Source organism: Anopheles gambiae, chromosome 2 (assembly GCF_943734735.2).
Source record: "Anopheles gambiae chromosome 2, idAnoGambNW_F1_1, whole genome shotgun sequence".
Classification (NCBI taxonomy): domain Eukaryota; kingdom Metazoa; phylum Arthropoda; class Insecta; order Diptera; family Culicidae; genus Anopheles; species Anopheles gambiae.
Genome location: NC_064601.1, coordinates 27887071 through 27900631, shown reverse-complemented (window position 1 = coordinate 27900631; position 13561 = coordinate 27887071). Strand labels below are relative to the sequence as shown.

The 13561-nt window shown below is 45.9% G+C and overlaps 1 protein-coding gene across 1 annotated transcript; it reads right to left on the bottom strand.

Moving 5' to 3' along the window:
• Window positions 1-1072: 1072 nt before the first annotated feature.
• LOC1273135 (putative metabolite transport protein YwtG) lies at window positions 1073-11760 on the bottom strand. The gene is made up of 11 exons (XM_563311.5): window positions 11376-11760; window positions 10200-10409; window positions 9945-10107; window positions 8557-8738; window positions 5892-6073; window positions 5562-5782; window positions 5241-5484; window positions 4725-4836; window positions 1899-2058; window positions 1582-1709; window positions 1073-1492 (listed from the first exon to the last, which is right to left on the bottom strand). Exons 1-11 carry the CDS (start codon window positions 11452-11454, stop codon window positions 1437-1439), a joined length of 1737 nt encoding a protein of 578 aa, XP_563311.4. The 5' UTR covers window positions 11455-11760; the 3' UTR covers window positions 1073-1436.
• Window positions 11761-13561: the final 1801 nt, after the last annotated feature.

Below are 13561 nucleotides of genomic sequence, written 5' to 3'. Positions count from 1 at the left end.
AGAAGTAAAGAAGTAAAGAAGTAAAGAAGTAAAGAAGTAAAGAAGTAAAGAAGTAAAGAAGTAAAGAAGTAAGAAAGTAAAGAAGTAAAGAAGTAAAGAAGTAAAGAAGTAAAGAAGTAAAGAAGTAAAGAAGTAAAGAAGTAAAGAAGTAAAGAAGTAAGAAAGTAAAGAAGTAAAGAAGTAAAGAAGTAAAGAAGTAAAGAAGTAAAGAAGTAAAGAAGTAAAGAAGTAAAGAAGTAAAGAAGTAAAGAAGTAAAGAAGTAAAGAAGTAAAGAAGTAAAGAAGTAAAGAAGTAAAGAAGTAAAGAAGTAAAGAAGTAAAGAAGTAAAGAAGTAAAGAAGTAAAGAAGTAAAGAAGTAAAGAAGTAAAGAAGTAAAGAAGTAAAGAAGTAAAGAAGTAAAGAAGTAAAGAAGTAAAGAAGTAAAGAAGTAAAGAAGTAAAGAAGTAAAGAAGTAAAGAAGTAAAGAAGTAAAGAAGTAAAGAAGTAAAGAAGTAAAGAAGTAAAGAAGTAAAGAAGTAAAGAAGTAAAGAAGTAAAGAAGTAAAGAAGTAAAGAAGTAAAGAAGTAAAGAAGTAAAGAAGTAAAGAAGTAAAGAAGTAAAGAAGTAAAGAAGTAAAGAAGTAAAGAAGTAAAGAAGTAAAGAAGTAAAGAAGTAAAGAAGTAAAGAAGTAAAGAAGTAAAGAAGTAAAGAAGTAAAGAAGTAAAGAAGTAAAGAAGTAAAGAAGTAAAGAAGTAAAGAAGTAAAGAAGTAAAGAAGTAAAGAAGTAAAGAAGTAAAGAAGTAAAGAAGTAAAGAAGTAAAGAAGTAAAGAAGTAAAGAAGTAAAGAAGTAAAGAAGTAAAGAAGTAAAGAAGTAAAGAAGTAAAGAAGTAAAGAAGTAAAGAAGTAAAGAAGTAAAGAAGTAAAGAAGTAAAGAAGTAAAGAAGTAAAGAAGTAAAGAAGTAAAGAAGTAAAGAAGTAAACAAGTAAACAAGTAAAGAAGCAAAGAAGTAAAGAAGAAACGAATTAAATAGTTTGGGAGGTTAAGAATTTGAAGCAAATGGTTTACAAACATTATATTTAAACACAATTGATACAGTGTGAACATAATTTAATTTATTGCACATTAAAATTAGTTACAGCATTTGACCATGAGTACTGAAATCTGAAATTATATTTAGTTTAAATCTTTCAATCTTTATTTAGTCTCAATTCTATGGGTCCATTATTCCATCCACTGTTTTGCGCCGTCCACCGGTTGATGATACTTCCGCTGCCTGAGGCATGCTTTGTTTTTAACGGAACCATTAATGCGGTCAATTAACCTCGGCCGGTCTGTTTGGTGGTCCTGGCTGGCCAACCTTGTGCCGTTGGTTTTAATATTGATTGAGCAATTATATTCCATCCTGTCCAGCCAGCGCAGCAGAGAGGGGGTGTTTTCCCGCTGTTGCTGCTAATTTATTGTAACGGTTTTTTAACCGTTCGTGGCAGCAGGCGAGACACCGCGGCAACAGCTAGAACGGTACGGTCGAGGCAGAATGAAGCAGTAAAAAGATTAGCACAGCGGTGGGGTGGGGTGCATTAGCCGTGTTTCATAACTTACCTATCACAATGGCACCGATCATGACAAACGGTGGCAAACACCCGAGCGCCATCAGATAGGGAAAAACAACATTGCCAATGATGGACCCGGTGCGGCCAAACATCATCGTTAGCGAGACCACCATTGTCCTGGTGGAAGATGAGAATGTCGATGAGCGTAAACCACGGAAATCCACGACAAAGAACAAAAAAAGGCCAACACATACACACATACACACAAGCACAAATGATCCAACGCTCAAACGAGCCGCGATTTAGGTGATGAGCTTGAAAAAGCCACTACGAGCCCTTTTGTGGTTACACGCAAACAATACAAACCTCATCGAGGTGGGAAACATCGCGACGACGGCACCGACCAGGGCCGTCGAGGCTATGCTGCAGATGGTGATGTAGCACGACGATAGTATCAGCGTTACGAGTGAGCTTCGGGCCCAGTACAGGGCGGTACCGCAGGATCCAGCTAGCAGCAATCCGTACGCTGCCGGGCAGAAGGAGGAGCGCATGCAAGTAGAGAGTGGGAAAGAGAGGGTACGCACATTAAGCGAACCCGAACAGGTTAATGTGTCTGTATTGGGGATGCTAATAGAGCCACTAAATCATGCACACATCCCTGTAGCTATTTTCAATTCCGATTCCGATTTGTCGTACCTCAGAGGAGGATGCTTGCAGAGGGATGTGGATGGGCATGAGATTGGTGGCGATGGTGGAATGGTGGTTGGTTTTTGTTCGATGATGTGTGCTGTTTGCACACCTCACCAAACTCCATTTTCTTCTACCCTTTTTGCCCTTTTTGGGATGGAACGCTTCGACTAGCACCGCAAGCAACCACCGCTTCCCCCCCCCCCCCCTTCATTTCTCCACCCACAGTGACACATCTCTCCGACAACACGTACGTACAGCCAAACCCATCACTGCAGGTGGCAAGTTTCTCAGCACGAACATAAACTTTAACCAGCTCCAGCAACCAACCACCACACCACGCTCGGTACCGTTTGGCGGAATACCGCCAAGTGATTTATAAGCAGCCACAGGGCTAGCGAAGCTATGCCGAATCTCAAACGGCCATTGTGCTCTCGCCGTTCCGCTGGGGTTCGTTGTGTGGCATCATCACCTTAGCTGGAGCGTCGTAAAGTGTCAGCAAAATTGTTTGGTTTACTTTTCGAAGAATCTTGCCAGAGTGCAGCGTTTGGTAAGAACGATTGTCAATTTTGCAGCTTTTTGGGCGGGAAGGTGCCAATATATGGAAGAAGTTTTCTGCCTTTGATTGACACGTTATGATGAGTGCTAAAGTGTCTGTGTGTGTGTGTGTGTGTGTGTGTGTGTGTGGGTTTCTGAGCGTAAGGGGTGCGGTATTTGACAAGACGATCACGGCGCCAATAGTATGACGCACTGACAAGGATGGCGAGGCAATAGTCTCGAAAGCGACACCCACCGTCAGCCGGCCGGTGTGTGCGTAGGATGAGTGAAATTTTGCTTCAATGATCACAGCGTGGTGCAGAGTACATTAAACAATTCAATTCGTGAATATTAAAGTTTCTATTGGTGTTGAAGAGCTAGCTGAGCACGAAAATAGGGACACTTTAAGAACTTTCTTGAGTAACACTCAGAAACGTGAGTCTACCGTTTCTCCGTATTCCGGCGTCAAATCCGTCAAATCAATCAATCCAAATGTGTACGGCGCCAGCCAACCAACGCTGTCCTACCACTAGAAGAAGCTACTCAAGACCTTCGGCCTCGGGGTTAGCTTGTTGGTTTCGCAGCAGCTCGGTTCGACAATCAACAGATGCTGGCCCATATTTTCCCAGGAAAATGGTGGTAAAAATACACCTCAGGCCAAGCTAGCCCACAACGATTTATCTTGCCTGCACGTTCACGCCGTGTGGCGTTATACACACGTGTAGACCCATGGAGGTTTTGGGGTTTGTGGGGGGAAACGAACAAAAAATCACATCCAAAAGAAAACACATTCCCGATAACTCGCTGCTGCGTACAAGAAATACCTCTGCGCTTGCTTAATATTAAGTTTTCTTTTATAGCAAAATCGATCGGACAATCGGTGGCAAAAAGTACAGTCCCGCCGGGCATAAACAGCACAGGGAACACGTTGTTGCGCGATTAAATGAAGCACGCAGATTGAACGCAAACACATTGTTTGCGCAATTCAATGTATTGTTCTCCAGGAGACTGCAACAAATGGCTTTCATTTTGATCGCTGCATCGCCACACGCTTCCGTGTTGGCGGAAGGGGGGGGGGGGGGGTACTGTTTGTCTTTCATTTTCGTTTCATTGTTCGTTCCTTTTGCCAATACTTCAGGATTAAAAAAAAAAAAAACAAACACGCTGGCAGCAGCGACAGCTTGCGATAATTAATGCAGTGCAAATGAAAAACTCCAATGTGCCGAAATGAGGCAAATTAAATTCAGCCGGTTCAACTTTGAAAAGGCAATAATTGGGATAAAGTTACTCGACACCTTTCGCTACCATTTCCATGGAGATTTATCATTGTACGATTGACCGGCAGAAAGAATGGGGGTAGAAAGGGGTGATTGAGTTTGGGGATCGATGCTATGGGATGGGAAAGGAGGTTTTATAGTCACAGCCAGCTACGACGTGCTGTCTGGCAAGATGAGACGAATCGAATTCCACTTGAATGGCATAATGTTCTTTCTGATTACTGTCCATTATGTACAAAAACGACTGACAAGCATCGCAGTTCCTCTTCCTTTGTAGCTTAAGGCTCTTTTTTTGTGCTTCGCACTGTGTTGAAGCTTATTAGAAGTGTTGATTTTATCGTGTAAGTTTGTAGTCTTTTTTGCTTTGAGCTTTGACTGTGGCCTCACGATCTATCGCGGTCTCGTGAAATATAAGCAAAAAAAAGGAAAGTAAATAAAAAAAGAGAGAAAAGACACTGTGCTATTATCCAGATGGAGTTTCTGCCCACAGAGGCTATCCGATGGTTATCATACTGCCACCCGACTGTGCCGAAACACAGACGCCGACTAGCTAGACATCACAGCAAAACATTTAACTGGCTCAATCAAGCACCGAAAACCTTTCCCATCTGACATCGAAACGCACTAAATGACCATCAAACGACCGATCCGAGTGTAGCGCCCGTGCCATTCGAGCCGTCCGTGCACTTACTGAGAATGTTCCGGTTGCCGATGGAATTAATCATGACGGTCGTAACCGCGTACGCTCCAATGCCGACGCATCCAATGATTAATGAGTACAGATAGACCCGGCCTTCGGTTGTCTGCATGATGCGTTGTCCGAGATGAAGCGTGAAAGTAAAGCACGAGAAAGGATGTTGTGAGATGTTGCCCCAGCCAGTGTTAGTAGCCTTCCGTTTGGGATGGAAAGTTCTCTCTGGTCTTAGATTTACCGTACAGGGCTTTTCACGCACCAATAAAAGAGGACAACCTTTAAAGCCTTCATGGTCGCATTGTCGCATCGTACGGAGATGAAAGAATCAATGTTGGCCGGTAGAGCTTCCGGTCTGAGGTTTGAACGATGCGACAACGTTCTAGCTAGCAACTGCACGCCGAAAAAAGAAGACGCTCATGAAGGATGATCGATTGTTGAAAAGTGAGTTTGTTGAAAAGCCCTGCCAGCAGTCAGACTCAGGTCAGGCGGCAAGTTACAAAGGGTCAAACGTACCGGGGTGCACATCAGGACGTCATCCAACGGCTCCATTGCGACCGGATCTGGGCCATGAAGCGCTCGGGACACGTCACGTTCCAGCCATTGCTGCTGCAGCTGCTCCGTTTTGTTGACCTTGTAGGCTAACATTTCGCAGAGCGTTGCCTGGCTGGCCAGCCCGTCGGGAAGTAGATGCTGCTCGTGCTCAAACTCCTCGATGATGGTGAAAAGCTGCGGCACCCAGAGGCGAAATGTGTTTAACCTGCAGCGGTTAGAGATGAGCAGTTAGACAATGCGAGATAGCAGAGACAAACTTTCCGGCCGGTCGGGCACACCTACCCGAGCAGTATGCCGAACTGGATACCGTACACCAGGCAGGCGTTTGTTAGATGTGGCTTCCGGAACATTATCCCTAGCTGGCGGAACCCTTCGCCCAGCCCACTGGGTGCTGCTGCTGCTGCTGGTGGGGGTTGGGTGGTGGGTTTGCCGGACGCCTGTTTACCGGACGCCGGTACAATTGGGCCCGACACCGGGCTCAGCTCATCCACCAGCACTCTGATCTACGCGGTCGCGTGGCAGCATGTAAGGAAAATGTGTGCAAAGTATCGGTTAACGGTCAGGCGTAAGCGTTCAAGCCGCGGGCGGGATGCTTTGGGGAGTGCTACTTACCGGAAACTCCTGCCGGTCCCGGGTGTTGATGGCGTACAAGCGCCGGAAAATGGCCAACGCTCGTTCGTTCTGGCCCTTGGACATGAGAAACTTGGGACTCTCCGGGAGAAACATCACGCTGATACCGCTCAGCACGCCCGGCAGGCAGCTGACGGCAAGGAAAATCTGCCACGAATGTATTTCTGCGAAAGGCAAACGCGAAAGGCACAATCATATAAGCGTTTCAGTGTGCGCCATATCTCGTTGTGTGTTTGTAGGTGGGAGCCTATGTGTGTATGTGTGTGCGTGTGTTTGGATGCCATCTCCGGCGAACTGAGCGATGAATGCCATTTGTCAACTCGCAAGCGTGGCTCGGGCCTTAATGCCTCTTTTCATTAGCCTAAATCGCCATGTCAAAGCAAATTGTACCTTGTACGGGGCGTAACGTAATGCGACAAATATGGGCGAACAGAGTACCATCGTACCAGGGGATGTCATTCTCTGATATGTGTATATGTGTGTGCATGCATATGTGTGTGCCCATGCCTAACCGTATGGTGCTCATCCGGGTGGAATTCAATTCAATTGCGCATCCACAACCAGGTTCCAGGTGAAATTAAATATTCACACGTGGCCTGGATACCCCAGTAGACGACCAGCAATCAGCGAATGCTTAGCGCGCATTCGTAGTTGATTAGAATTCAATTTACATCCTAATGCCAGCGCCGTGTGGCAAACCCAAACGCCGTAACTCTACACACTCGGCGGTGTAAATGAGACGCGAAAGCCTTCACCTTCCTCTTTGCAGTTCACAATCGGTCCAGCCGGGGTTGGGTGCTTTCTTGATTATCTTGAAGGATCTATTTGCCACCATCGTGTGCCGTTTGCAACGAGGAGCGCTTTGATGGATCTTTTGAAAATCAAAGAAAGTGAAAGTAGATAGCATAATCAGCGCTAATTAGAGTGTAAAGATTCACTCAGTCGCAGGACCGTCCGAGATTGACACTTCCCGGAAGTTTAGAGTGCGGCATTGCCAGGGACTGTATCAGACGGGACTGTGTAGAAACGGATGAACTGCAAGGTACCGCTCTAGGTTGATATCCAAGGTTAATGAAAAAGGCGTGTTAGTTTGGGCTCTAATTATTGCTTCCTTTTAGCACTTGGCAAGTTTTTTTTTCTCTCTCCCTGGAAAGTGGAAGTGTCTGATAACGCTTTTGGAGTGGTATATTTGGAAGCAGCTAAAAAGTGTTTAATATTGCATTCACCGTTTTAAGCATTTGCATAGGAAATTACTACATATCACTAATGAATATAGGAAATGGGTTTCATTTTTATAGGTCGCATGTATTTTTTTGCAGATTGCAAATATCTGTCTCTACTTCAGCAATCGCGGTACCGATCATAGCTCGAACGAATTTGACCAATCTTTTTCGAAAATCCCGTAACCGGTGCAAAGAAATCAATTTAGAAGCAGTTTGACATCCATTCAGACAAAAACCGTGAACGGAAATAGTCCGGAAGGACTGCTTCAAAAATCAATTTCTCTACCGTTCCGATTTGAGGGGAGTGTTGAGGCAGGATAATGACGACACTCGGAAACGCTTCGTCTCAAAAGTCCCGTTTTCTCGAAATCCACTTGATACGATATTTAGCTCATTTCATTAGCAGTAGCTGCAGCGGAAGCAACCGTACAAACCGGGCTGAAGCGTCTGACAACCGGCAAGGGCAGCAGCTTTTTCTTTTGTTTGTTATTATGTTTCCGCCTTCTAGTAGTGTGTTTGTGCGCGTTTTTTTTCGGTTGAAGAAGTTTCCGTATACACCCGGTAATTTAATTCGGCTCGCCTACGCGTACAGCCCACCTATCGATAGCGCCCAGGTAGCGTGCAATCGATGCTTGTGATTGAAAATCATTCTCCATCGAGAGCCTCCTTGATGGTTATACGAGCTAGGCAGTAAACAGCGCAGGGTTTTCCGTAATGTTTTACTCATTTCCCGCCCATTTTTGAGCAAACGGTGGTTTGTTTTCGGTGCGTACTGTCAAGTGTTTCGTGCGTACGTGCTGCGATAGAACTCTTCCTTATCGTGCCTGAGTGTACGAAACATTAAACGCTGTAGGATGCTTCAAATGCTCAAACACAAATGAGGAAGAATATAAAGCACTAAAGCGTGCTATAAATTGAGCTTAAATTGGCATGCAGGAAAGATTAACTCTTGATCGCCAGAGCGATTGAAGCGTTTAAACAAATTAAAAATTAAACAAATACCTCGCTCACGTGGAAGTTTTAGTAAAATTGGTAGTAAAATGTTAAAGGAGGTTGAATAACACCAAAACGATGAATACGTCCACTCAGAGACTGCACTAAACCAATTTCACTCACGAACACCCTTGAGGGGCAGAAAAGTTCACAAACAGTGGTCCATGTTGAGCAAAGCTTTTCCCTCCCAACACCATCCCGACCAAGCAGGCTGGGATGCGATTCACCCGAAAAGTCACTACCGATAATCCGACGCTGCACTGAGTAGTGCATGTAATCACTCACCACGACCCAAAGGATTTCCGCATCAACTTGAACCTAATCCGAACTAGTTTGAGCCCGGTCAAACATGCGCCCACATACACTCGCGCGGCGGAACAACTGCTTGCCGGAAGCAGGGGTTAAAACCCCGACCGGACAACACTACTTACCCAGCACACCGTCCCCGATGATAAGATTCCAGGACTGGGGAATGATGAGCCAGGCGAGGGCGGGCAGCAGCATGTTGGCAGCGCTGTAAAACACGCCGAGCACTATCATCACGCGGGATCGATGCTGCAGACTGTGAAACTCGGACAGATACGCCATCAGCACGGCAAATGGGCCACAGATGCTGTCGGGCAAAAAGAAAAAGACACAAGAAGCTTGTTTTAACAGTTCGGAGATGAAAATGCAAACGGCACACTTATGCGGGGGTAATGAATTTCGGGGAACGATCTCAACTTCACTTCCTAACTTCTAACTTCGCGGCACTAGCAACACAAACAACCAGAGCAAGTAAGCGCTCTATCTGCAGGCACCAATCTAGAAGCACACGCGCTCACTTACACTCACCCCGGAAGTGTTCGCACACCGGGTTTTAGCACCGCTATAAATTACGTTTACTTTACGGCGCATTACGTTCCACTGTCACCGCACCTTCCCCATTCTGAATTCCTTTTTTTTATTTCCCAAAAGACACGATTACGATTCGGTTGAAGTACGATTGAATTTTTACTTTCTACCCAGCTCCTCAGCGATGGCATTTAATCAGTTTCGTGCAAAACTTTGCTACAATGCAAACACAACCCCCGATGCCGAAGAAGATGGGGAAGGAAGTACTCATCAAACGTTGAAATCGATTGGCTTTCTCTCGACAGCGTTTTTTTGATTATACTGTGCCAAATTTAATACACTTTCCACTCTGGAAGGATGGAATAAAATCAAAGCAGCAAGTCTTCCTTGGTGCTTGCCGGTATTTCTGGCTGCTGTCACTTCCTGTCAACAAACCGGAGGGAGCAAAGTAGGTTGAGCGAAGTACAGTTTGATTTTATTTCTGTTTTTTATGCTATCTCTTGCACCTTTTTTTGAAATTTTGCCAACTTCCTTGAATGGTGCGTACCTACACTGGCTACAGCTGCACTAAAGGTCAGGTCGAAATCACGTTCGCCATTCGCACCCTCTTGTACGTCATTGCCTTGCCGAACGCTTTGCAAATACTAGAAAGCGTGTATTGAGCTTCACTTCCTGTTTCACACTGTACACACACACACACACATCGACATCACAAGCCAGAAACGAGCTGTTACATTTAATTGCGTCAGCAATCGTTCGTTTGCGGTCCCCTGTCAGCTTCATCTGAAGCGTGTTGGCTGACAATGGTCAGATGCTTTCGGCAGCAAGAACGTATGCGTAGCGGGGTGGTTAATTTCCATATCTACCCAGATAATCTACTAACTCTGGAACACCGTACGAGTCACTTTGCAACACTGTACCACAAGAATTTAACCCCACTGGTTAGAACGGAGAAAGAGAGAGAGAGGGAGGCGAAGCTACTTACACAAAGCCACCCATAAATTTGAAAACCATTATGGCCACCATGTTCTGGCTGAGTGCGCACAGCACGTTGAAGGTACTGTCCAGCAGAAAGCCAACGACGAGCAGCCGCTTCCGCCCGTACGTATCGGACAGGAAGCCCCACAGGAAGGCGGACGTTATCATTCCTGGAAATGTGCAAGAAGAAAGTAAAACAATTGCAACCGTGGCGCGTTGCAGCCGTCCACGAGGATCACGAGGGTGGCCCCAGTTTACCTACCGGTGTAGGTGATGGCATTCAGCATGCCCTTGTCGGCGAGGGTAAGGTTCAGGTCACATTCGGCGCTCGGCAGCACGTACGACATGGTGGTCGTCTCGAACACGGTCGTCATGCAGCAGGGCATCGCGACCAGCAGCAGAAGGTAGTTGAAACGGCCGTACCCGGTGGCGGCAATGGCCGTTTCGAAATCGGCCGGCGCATCTGGTGAAGCTGGTGCAGCCCGGAAAAATAAAGAGAGAGAGAGAGAGAGAGAGAGAAATGCATAGAGAAAGGGAGCAAGTGGAGCTTTTAATAATAAACTGTTTATTAACTCAGATTGTAGCAAGCTACCAACGGGCACCAAAGCTGGTGTCCGGTATGCCTTTGAACGCATAAACCGAGATGAGAACTAATACACTTAGTTCTAGCCCTTCAGGTTCGCTCGCATTTCGTGAAGCTACGCTACACGCAAAGCATCCCATAGACAATGAGAAGCAAACAAGTTTTATAATAACCTGCAAGCAGCGTTTTAGACGCTCAAACTCATGGCATAATTCATCCTCATACTACATCATTGTTTACCAACCAAGGCAAAGGCAGCAGAGACTAACAGGTTACTCTAGCAAAGCTTAGTACTGTATCGGCACCATGAGGCTAATTTTGTCTCAATTTCCTTACGGAGGGACGTATAAATCATTGGTGAATTTAATTTTCAAAGTCTCACCGATGGCCCAGCTTCCGTTAGCCAAGATTGGACGCAGATGGGCCCATAGTTAGAAACTACGAGTGAACTTTTGAACTCAAACACACTGCACATGAACCGGAGTAGAACGAGCACTTTCTTAAGACCCACGCTCCCACCCACGCCCAAAATTAGGCTTTGCATAAAGATAAACTCAACTACACTTCAGCTGCTACCGATCGTCTGTCGGGATGGGAATGGCACCCTCACAAAATCATCATTTCGAAGGGGCTAATTAGAGTCGTTGAACCACCTCATCCTAGCAACCATCTACTCTGGGAATCTCTCCCATCGAATGCACACAGACACACACACACACCTCGTAGTTTAATTTTACGATTATGCTTTCATCTTGTCGACACAGCCACTTGAAAATGTCGCTTCAACAGAAGCTGCGGCGCCCGCAATTTCCGAGCAACGCATACGCCGCTCGTCCCACTTACTGACACACTTACTTCCATTGCCGGCGATCACATCCGGCGGAACATTGATTTCTATTGCTTTACTTCGGTGCTTATCCTTCGGTGATTCCATCGCCGCGGCTCAATGTACTGTGCGTAATGTGCAAAAGACTTTTCGGCGTTCGGATTTGTTCTCCCACACCGTCCCCTTCGCTTTGCCACTAGTCACTCGAAACAATACGGCCCAGTTCCTCAGTGCCCTTGCTGCTCGCTGGTGGAAACGTTCGCCGCCGACACTGATGAACCGCTCATGATTGAGGTTGACCGTAGAAAGCGTTCCGAATTACTGACGGGCATGCAAGATGCTGCGCAGAACTGTATCTCACTCACTTTGCTGGCACAGGGCGTTATCTCACCCCACGGCTAATCCCACGGTCACGGTGCACGGACGACAGGTTGGTGATATTTTTATCCCACATTCAGCCATTGGAGCGATCCGAGATAACGGGAGAGTGCCGGCTAGCCGAGAACCGGCGGTTTGGAACATACCAAACACGCGTGATTCGCGCGGTACCGTACTCGTCACGCGTGCCGAAACGATAAACGTACTGAGCTGCCAAGATTTTCCGTGTCATCGCACAATGAGCCCACGTTTGTTTGGTGTGCGTGACGGAAATGTACCTGCGATTCGGTGCGGATTTCACCATCGGTGCAGATGTTTACGAAATTAAAGCTTGCTGCGTTCTTTCCCGTAGTACTGCACAGGGCTGGGGAGATGTTGTGATTCCCTGGTGGATCAAGTAAGCTTAGAGATAGAGTATGCATATGAGGAAAATAAAAGGAATGACGAAAATAACTGTTTCTTAGAGCATACTTCGTTTGCATGTCCAAAGCAGCGGTAATGCAAATTGCTTCACTTGTACGCTGTTGGGCCACTCGGGTTGAGCTCAAACTATTTGGTTCAATTTTTGTAGAAAACAGTTGGTTCCTGCGACGCACAGTGCAGCATGGTATGGACATGGAATCACATACTGTATTTTAGGTGGAATTTTAAGAAGAAGATGCCATTTGGGTGAAATGGGTTCTGTAATCTGTTCTCAAAGTGTTGTTTTATCCTCGTTCTCCTTATGATTTCTTATACACATGACCCAGAGCGACAGGTGCTAATACAACTGGAGAATAATGCAGAATGAAAGTGTTTATGAACACCGATCAGTATAAATATTGATTATACACAAAAGTGTGGGAGTTTAACCTTCGTAAATTGATCGTACTATTATTTATCTCGTATAAATGTTTTTGCGAGAAAGCTTCTAGAAATCAATTAAAATAATGCCTGTTTATTCATCGTATACGAACTGATCTTCTACTACTGTGATTTGCCTGTGCACATCCTTGAAGACAACTCGACGAACGTAACACACATCGTAGCTTCACATGTTGCCGGCATAAGCTGTTTAGAGGGCTCTACTACCCTTTCTATCTTCGCGGGATACTCTCTGTTCCAAATGTATGCCTCTTACCTGTAGCAGCCGAAAGTGCACGGCACAAATCCATTGCATTATTCATCCTGCACGTCGGACGCGCCGGAATGGATGAACCAACGGATTTACCTCTCCCACTCCCACTTGGGTGCCGCCGGAAAGAGAAGGGAAGGAATGCAACTTTTCATAATTCGCCCAACGAGGGCCACTTTGTCGTTTCTTGGGCATCGTCATGCAGCGACCTGTATATGCATAGATGACAGTATTTTTTGTTTTGCTCAGCTGTTGTCGTTCCTTTGGTGAGTTATCGTTTGCTGACTTTGTTTAGCCGCCGGGTGATGCGAATTGTTTCGCTTGCGCAGATATGTGTGTATCGCGTGTCGCCCGACGCAAGTGCATCCAGTGCAACCTAGTGCTGCCGCCATGCTTTGGATGGATAACTTTGTTGCCTTCCCCCCGTTCGCATAGCTAAGACGACGACAATCGGCATAGCTGGCAGCGGACCAGTGCACAATGTTCTCCAGTCCGTGGGAGACCACCCATCATCCAATCTGGAATAAAGCACTCCAGTATGATTGTGCCTGTCCACACGTATCTGCATTCTGCTTCACTGCTTGCAGAGTGACAAGCGGGTTGTTGTTTTTTTGTCTGTGTTTTTTTTTACGCTTGCTCCAATCTGCAGTCTCTGCGGTGTGTGGCGAATCAAAACAAAACGGCCAAGCGTAGGGCTTGAAGTGGTATAAAAACCGTATCGAG